Raw genomic sequence first — 18,018 nt, 5'->3', positions numbered from 1 at the left:
TTATGGACTAACATGCATAACGGCTCAAAAATGTTCTCAGCGGTTTTGTTTTGATTGAGAGCCCTAGGGGCAGAAATTACATACAAATGGCCACAAACTAGCAGCACATGACTCACATCGAGACATCATTGTTTTGAAAGCCTCCACCCGATGTCAAGTTGTTCAGAACTCTCCAAAACAACACATTTCTATTTCACAAGCAGAACCCCTGCTACTAAAACACTGACTGCTTTCTGTGTCTTTATGCTTGCATCTAGTGTATGCCAATGGTGTGGCCAGAGTGTTGCACTGAAGAATCTGATGTCTTTGTCATGGATTCACTCAGACCTCATCTCAGACCTCTCACCTCATGGCCTGAGCGGCGAGGACACAGAGCATCGATCTCATCGAAGAAGATGACACAAGGAGCTGAGTTGCGTCCTCTCTGGAAGACCTGTCTGACAGCCCGCTCACTCTCTCCCACATACTGTAGAGAAACACACAGATTCAGTTGCAATCAGTTCATTCTCTGTCAGGCCTCTCTGATACATGGTGTGGCGAATAAGGATAATAAGAACAAGGATAATGTATTGCTCTAAAATCTGTTGCAATATTTAGAGTGAAGATGTGAAGAAAATAACACAAGGAAGAAAACTCAATAAAAGGGAGCAGAGTCTGAACAAAACATGAAGGTATGCAGAAACACCAGCTACAGGCTCACTGATGTGATGCTAGCAGAACAAACTGAATGAGCCCCTTACAGGCAGAGGCTAAAAGCTGATAAGGGAGCGTCTGTTGGTTGCACTAAGATCCAAGACCACACAATGCAGCCATGCAAAGACAGCCTGCACTACATCAACATGTTCCTGCAGCTCAGTGACTCACCATGTTGAGCAGCTCTGGACCCTTGACAGAGATGAAGTTGAGGCCTGACTCATTGGCCACAGCCTGTCAGGAGACAACACAGTGAGACAACAGCCAGCTTCACTCTCCATTTGTAAAGACAGATTGAAATATTGGTCTAGATGTCAGTGGCTAAGCTTTGAAAAATCTGTCCGCACATTTTGATCCAACTGTTCCTGGTTTTAGGCAGAGGAACACAAACATTTTTTTAAAAGGTCAAATATTGTCCCAACTGAGATTTTCTGTCTTTTTTTTATTATAAAGCAGGTCTGGGTGCTACGTAAGTACTGTGAATGTATCAAAAGGTTTAACACATGAAGAAATAAACAGCCTGTATTCTGAAACTATCCCTTCAATCTTCAGGACTGCTGTAAGGTTGTAATGTCACAACTATACAGCCACTGCCTTCAGCCACACCCCCAGCACTTCTACTGCTGCACAAGAAACGGTTCCAGCATGCAACTCCCCCTAAAACTACAACTAGTCATTCTTACATTTCTGTTTCGTCTGTGCTGTTTTCTGGGTTAGTAGGTGTATTTTTGAACTTTCACTAAGCAAGGATAACTGTCCTGATTCCAGATCTGTACTAAATATATTAACATGACTTTGCTATTAATTGTCTCATTTAACTCCCAGAAAGTGTATTTCACAAAATGTTTAACTATTCCCTTACAAAGTACCAACCAGACATGTGGCTTAAGTTATTTGGTCCGAGTCTCAAGTAAGTTCCTATTCATTTTTCTTGGGCAAGTCATGTTAAGTCACAGGTTGTCTCAGGTCAAGGCCAGTCAAGTTCCAAGTCAAGTCACCTGCCCCCCATAATGACAATTGGTATTATAACATTACAATTGATATTCAGTGAAATTATTCATTTCTCAATTTCTTCTTCAATACTTCATTAAAATATTGTATTCCCAAATTAAATGTAATGATAATCAGTGATGGAATATAACGAAGTACATAACTCAAGTACTTACCTTGAGTACTTAAGTACAATTTTTAGTTACTACTTTAGAGTATTTCCAATTCCTGTTACTTTATACTTACTCTCCACTTCATTATGGAGGCAAATATTTTACTTTTTATTCACTACATTAAATGGTAAATGGACTTGCATTTCAATAGCACTTTTCCACTCTTTACAACACCCGTCACATTCACCAATTCACAAACACATTCATTCACTGATAGCAGAGGCTGCCATGCACGGTGCCGACCTGCTCATCCGGAGCAATTTGGGGTTCGGTATCTTACTCAAGGATACTACTAATTTATTGACTATCAGATTAAAAAAAAAAAACACTGATCCAGATAATCAGAAACCGACAAGAGACAGACAAGTCACTGAAGTCACTATGTCTCAAGTCAAGTCCCAAGTCTTGAACCAAGTCCAAGTAGAGCCTCAAGTCATTCATTTTTTGTCAAGTCAAGTTGCAAGTCATCAAAACAGTGACTCTAGTAGACTCGAGTCCAAGTCACAATGACTCGAGTTCACATCTCTGGTACCGATATGTATAACATGTTATGCATGAATTATCTTTTTATTTGTCTCAAAATGCTTTATATTTATTATCAAAGAACTTACAGGTGCACAGAGCTCTATGAATATCTAACAGACTAACTCTCACCTCTCAGAAGAGTTTTTTTAGATTAAAGTCAAATTTTCAAGTTTTAACAGGTCTATGAATTTAAGAACATACTTTAACAGTAAATAAATATTAGAGCCGTCTATGTCAGACTAAAATGTTAATTTAGGCTAGATTTTCATTATGAATAATTTGTGAAAATGTGTGGTGAGCTGGTGAGCTGAGCTCTGTCTATAACAGAATACCAAATACTGCCAAACATTTTACAGTAAATTGCACTAAAGGTGTTCAAAGAAGTGACATGACTGTGTTACTCAGCTAACTATTAGGAATGATTGTGTTGGTGTGAAGGGGAACCTTGGCCAGCAGTGTTTTTCCACATCCTGGAGGTCCAGCCAGCAGCACACCAGATGGAGCGCTGAGTCCAAGAGCTTTGAACTGCTCTGGAGATTGCACCGGAGCCTGCAAGATACACACACGCACATACATGCACACGCACACAAGCACGCACACACACACACGCACAGACAGACAGACAGACAGACAGACAGACAGACAGACAGCTGTGTTATTCTGTGCTAACACTCAGAATATGCACAGTGACAGCCAGGTCACAGCAGGTTCAGCCCACCACTGAACTCTAAAGAGCCCAGTCTGTTTATCTTGCAGCTATGGATAATGTCAGTCAGTACATGACAGTGACTTGTATCCAATAACAGGTGGAGAACCAGCCAGCACACAGATTGAGTGGCACGTTTATATTTTCTTCAGTATGATTCTATTATGCACTACTCAAAATTAGTTAGGTATATTGAGATATGTTGCATCAATGGTTTTACTCGTGTAAAAAAATAAAATGGTTTTGTTTGTTTGTGGAACTGCTTCAGCTCAGTTGTGACTATAACTTGAATGAGGGGTCAAACTCAAAACGCACACAAATATAGAAATTGTCATGGTCAACTGACATAAGCTGACTGAGCAGGAGCGCCACCTGGCTTTGGCCCGTATCAAGACAGGGAGTAGGCAAATTGATTTTGCTAATGGACACAACTACAGAGATGTCTGAGGGCTGTCAGAGGAACCAATGTGTCTGATCAGACCATCCAGAACAGGCTACACCACTATTTATAGAACGCCAGACGACCGTTGCATGTGACACCCTTGAATGCCAGGCATCGTCAGGCACATCTGCAGTGGGCCAGGCAACGTGTTGGTTGGACCATCCAGCAGCATTCCGCCCCAAACTTCATTTCCATCAATGACACTGCATCCCCAAATCGTGCTCCTGTGGTCACCGCGTGTCTCAAGTAGGTTGGTGGTGTCATATGGAATGGCCGGCCATGTCACCCAACCTGAACCCGCATAGAGCATCTCTGGGACCAGTTGAAGCATCATGTCTATGCCCCTGACCAACCACAACGTGACCTCCAGGAAGTCTGAGTTGCTGCAGAATGGAGCAACATGCTGCAAAATAATATCTGACGTCTAGTGAGGATTATGAACCAAAGGTGTAAGGCTGTCATTAATGCATGTGGTGGGAATACCGTTTTTTGACTTTGTGCTGATTATTAATTGTGAGGTCTGTGTCCACAGTTGGATAGTGGATATGCAATAACAGGCAAATGAAATGTGTCTCATTGTTTTTGGGGACCAAAAATATTCACAAAACAGAAAATAAAAATTCACATATGTCAGAATAAACAAAATATCCCAATATCCTGTAAAAATAATTTCGAGTAGCGTATATAAAAAGGGACAATGTCCTCAGTCATGGAATAAATCAACAGGACAATCTACACTAACAAGGTTTATTCTTTGCCCCTGCAGGACTTGATGGTCCCAGCAGGAGGTTAGCTGAGTCTCATTTGTGACAAAGTACCAAGTACAGGGTGATTGACTCACTGTCAACAAAATAAAAAGTTGAAGACTTTATATCAAGATCGCAGAGAGCACAGGGCAGAAGAAATGTTGGGGTCCAAAAAAATCCCTCCTCATCTATGGTAACAGTTTGTAAGGGCAAAGGCAAAGTTTGACAAATGATCCCACATTACTGACCCCATAGCCAGGAATTACATTTTTCTCAGTCTGGATGCTGGATGTTAAGTGTGAATAAATGTGGTGTTTACCAGTATGGCCATGGTGAGCTCCTCTCTGATGTCCTGCAGGGCTCCCACATCATCCCAGGTGACATCAGGCACGGTGGCGAAGCCCTCCCTCTTGGCTGAGGGTTGGACACTGGCCAGAGAGGCCTGGAAGTCTGACATGAGGATGGACAGGCTGGCCAACTCTTCCTCTGACAGTGTAGCAGTGTTCTTCAACAGGTGCAACAAGTGAAACAGCTCCCCCTGCTGGATTGAGAACACAACTCATCAGATAACACATGGGCACAGGAAATAAAAAACAAGCTCAAAACACAGAACTGGAAATGCCATCACTCTCAAACTGACAGGTACTAACATTTTGTTGGTAATGTTGAAGTTCAGCAACAGACGTACATTATCATGACAAATAGGCCCCACTCTTCAGTTATACATGTGAATATTTTTGTAACTTTTATTTATGGTTTTCATTTAGTTTTAAGGAACGAAAAAATTCGATTTTTTCTTTCTTTCTTTTTTTCCACATGATTTTGTGGTTGCACACATTCAACAGTTGTTGATTTTCTGCAGGAGGGCATCAAGGTACACAGCATTTTATCATTTCTCTTGTAATGAGCCTGGCTCAGAAAAGGCTTCCAATAATAGCATACAAAAAGAGTAACAATTATTTATATTTGAGTTATAATTCAGGACCCAGATGTTTTTATGACTTTTTGGGATTTTTTTAATCAATTAAAAGCCCTGTTTATTTGGTCAAACTTTACAGATTTGAACTTCAAATGATTGCAACTCCTGCTGCCATGACTGAGGCCACAGATAAGAAATCTACAAAATGAACAAAACCATTTGGGATAATGTAAGTACACAGTTCAACAAAATACACAATAAAAGTCTAATCCTTTTAAGATATTTACTGCAGAAATCTTACATATTATATCTTTAAGGATCTACAGGTTGCTTTGATACTGACTGAAAAGGAAAACTAATATCTGCCTTACAGATAGGAAAACACATTCAGAACGTCTAAACACAGCAGTCTTTATGGTTGGAAGTAGCTTAAAGCTTTTTTCTATCAGCATGGGAGTGAGTAGATAGTGACTGAATTTTCATTTTTGGGTGAACTGTTCCTTTGAGTAGAGTTTGTGAGATGTACTATCAAAGCTCCTCATACCTGCTGGTGATTCTGTCCCGACTCCTCCTGAGCTCCTGGGTTGACGTCTGCTGTCTGCTGCTCGCTGATCTCTTTTTCCGTCACATCAGCTTCGGTCTGATCTCTGCTTGGTAGCAGCTCTTTACTGGAGCTCTGGCTGTGGCTCTGTGACAGTCCTCTTGTTTCCAGCAGAACCCTGTTTATAGCGGTCATAGCAGCTTCACGGCACAGAGCCATAAGGTCTGCACCCACGTAGCCTGGTGTGAGCCTGGCCAGCTGCTTGTAGTCAAAATCCTCCGGCAACTTCAGCTTTCGACACAATGTCTTCAAGATCCTGACAGAGCACAACGCATTGGGTTTAAGTGTTCAAACTGTTTGAGCGTCAACAGAGTCAGAGACTGTGATCATCGAGTGGTGAATGCCTGAATCCCAACTGATGCACATATCCCTGTGTTTAAATCAATCCACAGGAAACATGATTTGAAAGTAATTCATCAACAAAAACTGACAAAGCCATGATATATATAATAAATTAAATATGCAGTTTATCTTGACTAAATAATTCAACATAATCTCTCAGTGCACAGTGTCAGTTTTCTGTCCATCCAGAAAACCCTGACTCTGAATTTATTTTTACTTCTCCTTCTCTGTTTTTTTTTTAAATTATCCAACCGATAAATTTAATGATAGACAATTAAAGGATTAATTATCACCCTTTCAATCTTTTACATAATAATGTGAATCCTCTTTTCTCTTTAAATATGTTTAACTGACCTGAGACGAGCTGCCTCGTCAGGAATCCCCAGGCAGATCTCTCTGTCAAAGCGTCCGGCTCTGCGGAGGGCGGGGTCCAGGGAGTCTGGCCTGTTGGTGGCACCGACGACAAGGACCTGTGCTGTCACTGTCAGACTGTTCAAGTCTGTCCGTACAAAAGCACCAGAAAAATGTTATCTCACCTGTGGAAGTCTAAAGTTTGCATGTGTTTAATACATGTACCAAACTGCATGTGCGGAGACCAGTAGTTTATCAATTATAGATCATCAGTTATTTAAATATCCGGTCGAAGGAGACCTGCAATTTCCTCTTGCAGCTTAAGATACATACCACTGCTTTGAAATGGCTCCAAGTGACTTTCTTGACTTGTTCAAATCAATGTGTTCTTTCAGCTCAATGCTGAGCACCTTAGATTTTCCCACTGTAGTGTTTGTGGCTGAGTCTAAGACCCCGTACACACGTAGCCGGGTATCTGCTAAAACGAATATATTTTTCTACGTTTGGACCTGTCATCCACATGAAAACGCATCATAAACGAATATTTAAAAAAACTCCGGGCAAAGTGAAGATTTGCGAATACTCCGTTTATGCATTTGCGTGTAGACAGAGATAACCGGAGTTTTGCGTTTTCGAACGTCACAATATGCGCCAAAACAACAACAAATCTGCTCTGACATCAAACGTGCGACCTTTGTTTACTGCAGAAGCATGGCTCCGAGTGCCTTGAAAACTGTGGTGGTGTTAACTATTGTGCAGGCGCTGTTTACCTCTTTGATTTTACAAGCCCAACTACTGCTCCAAGAGCACAGGCGACGGATAACATTGCGTGACAATTTCCGTATGTCCCGGTCCTCACTCCTGTCGCTGTCGGAGTTATTACGTCCTCATATCGAGGGGCAGTCCACTGTCATGCGATCACCCGTCAGTGTGATTGAAAACGCAGATGTTCGGTTATGTGTGGAAGGGTTTTTTTTCGAAAACGAGGTAGTGTGGATAAAATTTATTTTATAAACGGAGGGGGGGAGATATTCGGTTTTAAAAATACCCGGCTACGTGTGTACATAGCCTAATGGGTGTATCAGACAAGCTCTATTAAAATGGGCCCAGAAAAGTCAGCAGGTGTCATCAATCAGAATCACTCAGAAGAAGTTAAGAGGCCATGCTACAAAGAACAATTGATTCACACCACTTTCTATAATCACCTAGTTACTGTATGTCTATATTTGATCCAGCAGATTTGGTCACATTTTCAGAAGACCTATAATAAATTCATTACTCAACTAAACTTCATGAATGTTTTTGTGACAAAGTAGTTTGTGTTCACTCATTCCATCACAGAAACATGAGAGCTGTAGACATCATTGGAACTGAAGACTGCCATGATATACATGTTCTTTACAGTGTATGTAAACTTTTGACCACAACTGAATATATACAATATAATGAAGCTAGTCTTTTTGTCCTCTGGGCAAAGGCAGTGTATCCTACCATCCATGCAGGTTAGCAGCTGGGCTACAATCCTCCTCTCCATGTCTTTAGAGGCCACCTCTCTCTTAGGGGTGATGGCATCTATCTCATCTATGAACAAGATACATGGAGCAGAGCTCTGCAAGGGGAGGAAAGAACCAATGATGTTCAGAGACAAAGTCAACATTATGCATCATTCATTATTGATAACAACCCTAATACTAGTGTAAACTACACGTGTAAACGGGTACACGGATAATAAATCATTTAGAAAACCGTTTAGAAAAATCAATAACCGTTTACACGTCATTTTTCCTCTTCCTCGTTTATTTCTCACCAATATATAGGCCTATAGTATTTTTAGGGGTGATGATGTTGCCTGAAAGCTTCAGATAATAACATTAACTAACTATACAATTAAATGTTCCCACTAGTGCAGTTATCCGCATACATAATAGATGCATAGGGCACAATGTTACGTTGATACATAAAAAAACCCACGGCCACAGCCATTTGTGTTTTCAGACCAGCGAGACCACTTAAAGGCAAGACAGCTGCTGTATAGAATAGGCTGCGGAGGACTTGAGAAGAGCGCGGCACTCATCATCTTCTCCATGCGCAAATGTCGTCCTGCTGAAAACAAAAACTGTTAATGGCTTGTTAGTTTAGCCTTTATTGTTACGTGTTGTTGTACATTATATTGTTGGTTGGTGTTCTGTGTCGGCTTTTTACGACCTGATCACATATCCTCGCGTCTAAGAGGAGGAAAAAAGCATTTTTTTCCCCGACGGTTTTAGTGAATAATTGTGAGATTCCCCCTCTACTTTTTTAGCTTTGTGGATATAAAGGTGAAGTTTTTTCCTCTCACTTCAGCATACTTTGCCTTCTTTTTTAGTTTCTTTCTATCGCCAATTCCAGATTACTTTTACTATGAGACTTTAATGGGATTAGGAGGCGGTTGAATGGAGACAGAACCCTCTAGTGGTTATGTAGCGCAACTGCGATAGAAAGAGATCATAAATCTCCGACGTGTAACCGGGTACACGTCGGTTAGAAGCCCTGTGTACACGTGTAGAAAAAATTGTAAACGTTGACACCCCTAACTAATACAGTATGATCAAGAAGAATATACTGATGACAGCCACATATACTGACCACAGCCAGGTCAAACAGCTCTCTGAGCTTCTGTTCAGACTCCCCAGACACTCCAGACACCAGCTCAGGGGCAGACACCTTCAACATGGGCAGCTGTAGCTCCTGAAACACACAATCACACTCTTTTATTTAACAAATGCACAAAATACACTGAACTTTTATTCCTAGCTGGAAAATTTTTGGCCCAAACTGTTTAAAAAAAGGAAAAAAAAAAACCCGACCACAAATCCAAAAATCTGACTCTAAAGAATGAATCCTTAGTTAATGTGCAGATCTCCCCACTTGTCCTCTGTGGCTGACGACCGTGAGGTAGCGACGTCATTTCACTTGATGCAAACTGTGTAGTGCATGTGTCTGTGTGATAGATCTTATAGTAAAGATCTACCACAACACATGCAACAATGCAATCAATGCCGTAGACTAATATGAACAATAAGGCCGCTATATTAAAGCACTTTGGATATTAGGGTCTTAAGCTCAGTTGATAATAACCCTGATTGATTCTGTCATTGTTTAGCCAAGAACGGCCTCATACTGCTACCTGGGCTTAAAAAAACTCTTTGGATACGGTGAAATGTATGAGCATGCCTCGTCATAGTTAAGAAACCTGAGGGCCTTGTGACCTTTACACATATAATTAACTTTGTGCAACTGTACCACAGACCTGGTACAGTAATGTTTTGTTTCTTTGTATTTTTAGGTTTCAGGGAATGGGAGTTAATATATCTATATGTATATTATGTTTTAACCCTTTGTCCTCATTTGTACCCTTTGCTGAAACACAACAGTTAACTTTCAATGGTAAACTATTTTCTCCATGAGCTGGTGCAGTCCAGTACTCACCCCAGCCACAGCCTGGGCCAGCAGGGTCTTTCCACAGCCAGGAGGTCCATGGAGGAGAAAGCCCCTTGGAGGAGCCATTCCCAGCTGCTGGTACACCTCTGGGTGACGCATGTGGATCAGCAGCTTACACACCTCCTGCAACAATGTCAAATAGTGAAAACAGCTGGTGAAAACTACAATACACATGCAGAATGTAGCATACACTCAAGAGTCTTGTTATGTGGGATTAAACAATGTCTGACTTTTGGCGATTGCCAGCAAATTTCCTAGCAGCAACAAACAGTTGGAAGTAGGAAGTTTAAAGATACTAACCGTTAACGTTTCCTCATTACCTCCCACATCTTCAAACTTCAAAGAGGGATACTGCAGCTCTGGTGACTTGGATTTTGCTTAGAAGTAATTGATACAGAAAAAAATGACTTATAATGGAACATAGACCAGACTATTACAGAGATCACAGTTGACTGTGGGATCGACTTGTTAGAGTTATCTGTCAACAAAAATACATGTATTCATAAATAATGAAAGTTCAATATGGATTGCATTGTTGTGTGGCGTTCAATAATAAATTAGAAATATAAAGTATTTTGTAGTTAAATTGCACTATCTAGACGGAATAGTACCTTTCCTGTTCAGAGTGCGAGACTCAGTAGTGTCAGTGGAGCTCTTCATTCTTTTTTTTGACTTCTTGTGAGATTTCTCAGGCTCCAGCATGGACACATCTGTCTGCTGGAGACAAACATACATGGCAATCAGTGTGCGAGTTAGCCATCATCAGCTGAACGACAAAGTAAATGTCCACATGAAATACCAACAGTTGAAGGGTCACATTATCAGGTGGCCACACTAACTTTCATTCACTCTTCACTTAGTTTGTTGTTGTATTAAGTGGCATATTTTTGTAGGCAATGAAGAAACTCCTCCTTCACAGATGGAGTCGTATACGCTTCATTTTGACATGAAATTTTGAAGTGTGTTGTATTAGGATGACTGACTGCACCTTTAACTGTCCTGCATTTTGAGTACAGACATGCCCTCCATTTATACATAAGTACGTACGTACTGTACATACATACATGCATACATACATTTGTCTCTGCATTAGTTGGCTCTTCGTCACACAGGTCGATGAGGACGTTGCTTTTGTCAGGGCCCCTGCCTTTGTCAATGAACCATCCTCCTGCGGAGACCAGCGTGCCTGTGCTTGGAGTGGGGTTAGCTGTGCTAACAGTACTGCTGGCAGTGAGCTGATCACTGGGTGAGCAGGTGCTGGAGTCTGGGTTTCCTTTCCGGTACAGAGATGTCAGAGAGCTGTTCATGTGGTTGGTGGGCTGTGGATGACATAAAGCAGCATCAAGGTATGGTTAAATCTCACAGTCAACTAGAAGAACCCCCTTCACGCAAAGTTGCTATTCCTGAGCTATAACGTTGAATAATTGCCAGAACATTTTTTGCAGAATATTGTGATGTCAGACTGAAGCTTGACCTTTAGGAATTAAAATGTCTTCACTTAATCATTTTATCCTATTAGACATATGTGTAAAATTATATAAAAAAATAAAATAAAAATCATTTGTCATATGTATCATTTAACTTACCACCACTCAAATGTAATCAGTTCATCCTTAAGTCAAAGTGGACATTTGTGACAAATTTGAAGAAATTCTCTCAAGGCATTGAGAGATATCGCGTTCACTTGGACAGACAACCCAAACACATAATGCCTCCAGCCAAAGCTATCACTGGAGCAGAGGCATAAAAAGGTTTGTGGCTTTAATTTAAGTAACCAGAAAAATATGGAAAAATATACAAATTGATGCTTTGCACTGGCTATGCTGATTGACGATAACTCTTTAAGATCTTTAAGGTTTTGTCTGTAGGCTGACCAAGTTTGAAGTGGATTTTATTAACGGCCGAGGACGTAAAAGTATGACCCCTGAAAACTGTTAGGGGGCGCCATCGAGCCAATTTTGACACACTTTTGACACACAAAGTTTTTCAACATTCATCCTTAAAGTTTTAATATTTACACACAGAGTCGTCTTTCCTATCAGCTTGATGGTTTGGCATTGTGTGTATTTTGACATGATGTAGAACCAGATCAAGACTAAAAATGTTAAACATTAATAATCATTTCAATACCTAATTTAAAGGGCTGTGCAGTCTAGGTGGAGCCAAGTCCTTTCCGAGTGCTGAATGTATGGATATGTTTGATTAGCAATTGGTGTGGGTTATATAAGCTTCAAAACTCTATGACCAACTTGCTTCTACCATAGATTGCCCTCAGATGTAACCTTCATATAATTTCTTACAGTGTTCTCCAGAATATGATCATCACTCTCGGAGAATTCCTCTGAACTACTGCTGCCTTCCCTGTAAACACACACATTTGAATGGCATTAGTTGTATATTTAAATAGAGGATACAGTAGAGAGAGGGTCATAGAAAATAGCATAATCCTACTGGTTCAAACTAGGCAGTAAGCAGAGGGTCATTTACCCGGTGTCAGTGTGGTTGTGCTTGGCCCTCTTGGCCAAGTGTTTGCCCTCCAGATCATTAAGGTCAGACTCCTTTGTGATGGCTTCATACACTAGAGGAGAGGTAGATGGAGAAAGAAAAATCAGTGCTTCTCACAGTACATACTCCAAAACAAGCATTTGATCATGAAAGCTGGAATGGACTGGTTGGTTTGTGAGGCTGGAGAGGTCATGTGTGTGATTATTTTTGGTTTATCAGAATTACAGAGTATCACTTTAAATGGATGGGTCTTTTCTCCTACGATTGCATGGCAATAATTCCATCATCCCGACTAAAACTAAACCAAAACAATGGTCTTCACCCTCGTCCTGTCTGCCCCTCAATAGAACGCGACTCCAGTGTGAATTTAAAGTTTTAAACAATCACAGATGTAACACATCTACTGTCATCTACAGCGATCTACTGTCACAGGCCCTGTTCAGACCTTGTATTAACATCCATCCTGAGTGATCCAATCACAAGTGGACAGCTTTAGGTCCGTCAGTTCACACCTGGCATTAACATGCATCTTGACATGCGTTTCGAGTGACCACTTGTGATTGGCCACAATATTTTTAAAACAAAGAAAGAAATGTCTTCATGTATAATACTTGCTGAATTTACAAGAAGGCCCGAATAGTTAAAAATTTGTCATAGACAATGTTTCACAAATATTATAATGTTTCTCGTAACTCCAACAACTCACAAAATTGAGTCATTTTTAAGTCTGGGGTCTTTCGTAAAGGGTGACAAAGAAGTAGCCTATATTAATAACTGTTTACTGTATGTGTAAAATTTGACATGTTTGCTGTCAATAAAATGTCGTCTTCTTTTATAAACTTGGTGTAAATGATTAAATCAGTTGAAACAGCATGTTCAAACAGGGGTAAGACACTTAACAGCAATGCTCCGATTAATGGACACTTTCTACAAAGAAAGAAACACTTTCATGTTTAGCATTTAATGCCAAATTTACAAGAAGGCACGAATGATTTCGATTTTACCGTAGCCGTTTCACAAAGTCTGTTAAGTGTCTCCTCACTCAACAATTCTAACAATTGTGAGATTTTTTAAGGGAGTCTGGGGATATTGTGTTCACCAGTTCAGTGGTTGGATCAGTTGAAACAGAAAATGTATTCACAAACATCTGCTGCTAACATTGGCAGGTTAAGAGAGCCCAAACATTCATTTATGTCACAGTAAACCACATGGAAATCAGACAGTATGTAATCAATTCTGCCTGTTCTTGTGGCTTCTTCTTCTTCTACTTGTTTCACAGAGGATGAAAGTTGAGTAGGTGGTCCTTCAATGTGGCCCAAAACACATGTGCACACATACTCTTAAAAGAATTTAGTCACAAGTGGTCACCTACAGAAGATGTATAGCTGCTCTGACCTCAATGCATCCCCAATTTGTCTTGGGGACATTCCCACCTGTACTTAGAGTTGTCCACCTGTGATCGGATCACTCAAGATGCATGCTGAATCAGGCTAAGTGTAAGTGTAATAAGGCATCAAACTACATTGGTTTTGCCTTTTCTTACCTTTCTCTACTTGAATTCGGAATGCTGTCTTGTTTCTTCTTCCATACTCCATTCTATGGATATGATATAAACCAAACATTTCATGACTTTTAATGAACAGACATATGTATCAACATACAATCACTGGCCTGCCTAATCCAAAAAGCCTGCAATAACTTCCCCCTTCATGAAGGTGCTCACGGTACATGCAGTTTTAAAAAAGTACAATAATTTTGTGCTTGTAGTTTGTGCTGCAGTTGCAGATGATTGGGGTTGCGAGAAGCCTCAACAAAACTGACACAGCTCCAGTCAAAATCTGGGTTTAAATCAGGGCAGTCAGACCTCCACATCCTGTCAAGTGGTAGATTTTTTATATTAGACCACAAGAAAGAACTGATTTAACATTGACTCTATACCTCTGTTTTTTCCTTGCACAGCAAATAATTTATAAAGTGGTGGAGTGAGGTGGAGTACTGCAGATTTAAAGCAGCTCTAATATCTTGAAAGGATCGCAAATCAGTGTATGGCTTAGTTAGTCACATACTTGATGATGTCATCTTGTTTTTTGTGAGTGGACAAAATATTAATCTTAGCTCTTTAGCACAATACACATTCATAATGTCAAACTATTCTGACATCAACAACTCAGCACTCACTTCTCCAGGTTGTCATGTGACATTTGGCATAATCGATAATATTTAATAAATAAATAATTGCAATCTCTGACATTTCGATGAAAGTGTGTATTTAATTGGTAAAGATTAGGATCTCCAACATTTGTTCGGCAATAGCATTGACAACACACTCAGATATAGGAGAATGTGGATTAGGACCACAAAGACCACTCCATGGACCACTCACACCTTACCATGCCACAGATAACTGAGCAACCGGTCCGGACCACAAGGACCACGCCACGGACCACTGAGTAACACGGATAATGGCACCACCAACTCACTAAGTGGTACAGACCACACCACCGATCACTCACCTTCTGGACTGGATCACTAGCTTTAGCGCCCTTAGCGGTAGAGACTAGTGGTCCATATACAGCGACCATGGTCAGTGGACAGACCACTGAATTGGCTACAACCCCTCCTGAAAAAATTCATGATTTTGATTAACTTGCCTGTGGAGTTTTTGAAGATCCAGGGCCATGGCTGACAGGTCCACATATTCCCTGTTGCTGGCTGCCAGATACTGTAAACAGAAGTCAATATGAAACAAAGTCAACATGACTGACTCCAATATAAGAAATTCAGACCCAGTCTCTAATCACATATCTAATTAGCAAGAAAAACATCATGGAAACAGCATGAAATTCATGGAAGAACACGAGCAGACTTGGGCTGTTACATTTATGTGACATCACCACTTTTGTCTCATCATGATCTCCTCTGATGGCAGGACAGTGACCCTACTGTCATTCATCTTTGTCTCTTGTTCAGTTACTGTTTGATACACACTATATGGCCAAAAGTCAGTGGACTCCCCTGCTAATTATTAGATTCAGTAGTTTTAGCCATACCCATTGCTAAAATGAGCACATAACCATGAAATCTTCACAGACAAACATTTCTAATTTATAATGGCTTGTTAAAAACCTGATGTCTATAAAGCTCTGTAACATTATCGAGCGACAAAGAGACAGAGAGCGACAGAGAGCGAGAGAGAGAGACATAGAGAGAGAGAGGCAGGACACCAAGCCAACAAAGGCCAAGGATTGACGCAACACCTCCTCCCTCTTCATCCTCATCAGACACGTCTCCTCCTTCCCCAACAGGTATTCCAAGCTTTCCAATTGTTGAACAAGGTTGTTGGCTTACAGGTTCAATAAGTGTAGGCTATGATAGAGAAATACTAAGTTCAAACTTAGATTTCCCATTATGTTCCAGCTGTGTTTGTAGTTTAGTTTGTGTTATGCTGTTGTCATGTTTTCGTCTGTAGATTGGTGAATACATGTTTGACAGTATAGTCATTGGTTTTGGATTCTGTACATTTTACAGTTCAGTCACTGAAAGCATTCCGATTTAGCTGATTTACTATGAATTACAATTAATTATTCCCCTAAATGTATATGTGTTTTAATAGGCCTATCCTTGACTGTAAAACAAGACTGGTTTATTGGTATTATTGAGTGGACGCCGCAATTATCTCAGTGGATTAATAATTGCTTGATTAGTAGCACCATATTAATAATTATAATTTTGAACTTTAATTTTAATCTTACACCTCATATAGGTTTGATGGTCAGGTGTCCACAAACTTTTGGCCACACAGTTCAGGTGCTCTATAAATTCATTCTTAGTGCTACATCGTAGGCAACTGGACTTGTTTCAGTTGTTCCAGTTGCCTACGATATAGTACTAAGAATTACCATGACCTGGATGAATCTTCACTATAAGCTAAGTTTATTTTTGCTACTACATCTCTCTTCATTAAATGACTGACGTAAAGTAAAATGGTAAAATGTGTTATATTTCTTATATCTTTATTGGAGTTTGAATTGTTCTTTATTCTGTGGAGGGTGTGCTCTAGAATGTATTAGGGGTATGTGTGTTTGTTTCCTTTTAGGCATATTTGTTCAACTTCTACCAGTGAACTCATAACTAGGTGGGACAAAATATCGATACAGCAACTTAACATATAACACTGGCACCAAATATAAAGATTTTACACATATTACATATTTATTAAAACAGGTGGGTTTTCTAAATTCTAGAAGTTGACTGACCAGAGTTGCTACTTCATGACTCCTTGTGGTTTAAACTTCTGTAAACTTAATTTGCACAGATTAACAAGATTTTAGTGAGCTATACTTGTTTCTTTCCTTTAAACATTTTACTGTTCTGCCTTCTGGCAGTTTGGCCTGTGGCAGTTTTCGGTTATTTTACATTGAAATGCTGACACACATGTCACATGAAAAGTTATAGTCAGAGTGTGAGATATAGAGGCACAATTTTATAAATGTCTTTATCTTATTTGTGAAACTGACACAACAACGTGGTGAATAAATACATTATTACCGGACTTTGACTTTTTAGGGGTTCAGCTTCAGTTAGACAGATACCATGATGTATCATTAGATGACTGGCATGCAATGTACTGGTTATTGCAGAATCACTGTATTGTAATACTATCGTTACCATGGGCAACATGCGGTAAATTGTATCATGAGTTACTGTGATTCCCACCCAGGCTCATAACATACAGCCCCTGGTCAATGAGAAGACAGACTTGTACCTGCTCCACTCTCTGTCTGAGCCGGCTGTCCACCCAGCCACCACTTCTGTTCTTCATGTCTGTGCTTCTCTGAGCCTGCAGCAGGACATTCAGAACAAGACTAACATCAGAAATGCAACCACAGCTAGAAGAATTTAATGGCACCATGAGACAGGCTGAGCTCTGGCTCTTGGTGACATTAGATGCCATGATGGTGTCTGTCATGCAGTCAGTATGGAGACATTGCAAGAGATTTCTACACACTGTCAAAGTAGTGTCACACATACACATTTAAGGTAGGCCACACTATCTAAGCTAGCTACTACACTGATAATAGTTAGCGATGTAAACAGAATGTAAGGTTTGAACTCCTGACTTTATAGTAACATTTCCTTTGGGATGTTGACGAGCTACAAAACGTATAGTGTGTGTCCCATTGACTTCTGTCTGTAATGTGGAAACACAAATGAGTCAACACAAACACATTCAAACTGTTGAGTGAACGACAACTTGAGCGTGACACGTAGTTACTTACTTCAACAGAAACACCACATAGCACAATGTCATCAACTCTCCCGTTAAACTGACTATTTACTGTGCTTGGATTCTGGCAACGTGACTACAGACACAGGACCGACCCCGGAAGCAATAATGAATACATCCGGTTGATGGCTTTCAAAATAAAACACGAACAGTCTTATGTGGTACATTTTAGAGATGCTGTTTGAAAATATCCCAGCACACCTTGTGATACCTTGTATAACAGCATTACCGCCATCCTACGACTTTCTAAAATGTATA

The 18,018-nt window shown here is 40.3% G+C and overlaps 1 protein-coding gene across 2 annotated transcripts in view; it reads right to left on the bottom strand.

The window, feature by feature from the left end:
* Positions 1–17,854, bottom strand: part of nvl (nuclear VCP like) — a 28,218-nt gene extending 10,364 nt beyond the window's left edge. The window contains exons 1-18 of one of the 2 annotated variants that reach the window (XM_084374730.1): positions 17,753–17,854; positions 17,239–17,313; positions 15,125–15,195; positions 14,017–14,069; positions 12,456–12,546; positions 12,269–12,329; positions 11,045–11,287; positions 10,580–10,685; positions 10,269–10,345; positions 9,957–10,091; positions 9,114–9,215; positions 7,980–8,097; positions 6,492–6,636; positions 5,739–6,051; positions 4,595–4,816; positions 2,826–2,930; positions 865–927; positions 347–466 (exon numbers count right to left, since the gene is read on the bottom strand). In XM_084374730.1, the coding sequence (XP_084230856.1) occupies positions 347–466; positions 865–927; positions 2,826–2,930; positions 4,595–4,816; positions 5,739–6,051; positions 6,492–6,636; positions 7,980–8,097; positions 9,114–9,215; positions 9,957–10,091; positions 10,269–10,345; positions 10,580–10,685; positions 11,045–11,287; positions 12,269–12,329; positions 12,456–12,546; positions 14,017–14,069; positions 15,125–15,195; positions 17,239–17,295 (2,082 nt within the window). In that variant the 5' untranslated portion in view covers positions 17,296–17,313; positions 17,753–17,854. The remainder of the gene's footprint in view (positions 1–346; positions 467–864; positions 928–2,825; positions 2,931–4,594; positions 4,817–5,738; positions 6,052–6,491; positions 6,637–7,979; positions 8,098–9,113; positions 9,216–9,956; positions 10,092–10,268; positions 10,346–10,579; positions 10,686–11,044; positions 11,288–12,268; positions 12,330–12,455; positions 12,547–14,016; positions 14,070–15,124; positions 15,196–17,238; positions 17,314–17,752) is intronic. The other variant, XM_084374731.1, reaches the window with a different exon arrangement.
* Between the last annotated feature and the right edge of the window lie 164 nt (positions 17,855–18,018).

This window comes from Pagrus pagrus, assembly GCF_965226575.1.
Source record: "Pagrus pagrus genome assembly, chromosome: 15".
NCBI lineage: Eukaryota > Metazoa > Chordata > Actinopteri > Spariformes > Sparidae > Pagrus > Pagrus pagrus.
Note: the sequence above shows the minus strand (reverse complement) of the source record. Positions and strands in the feature narration are given on the sequence as shown.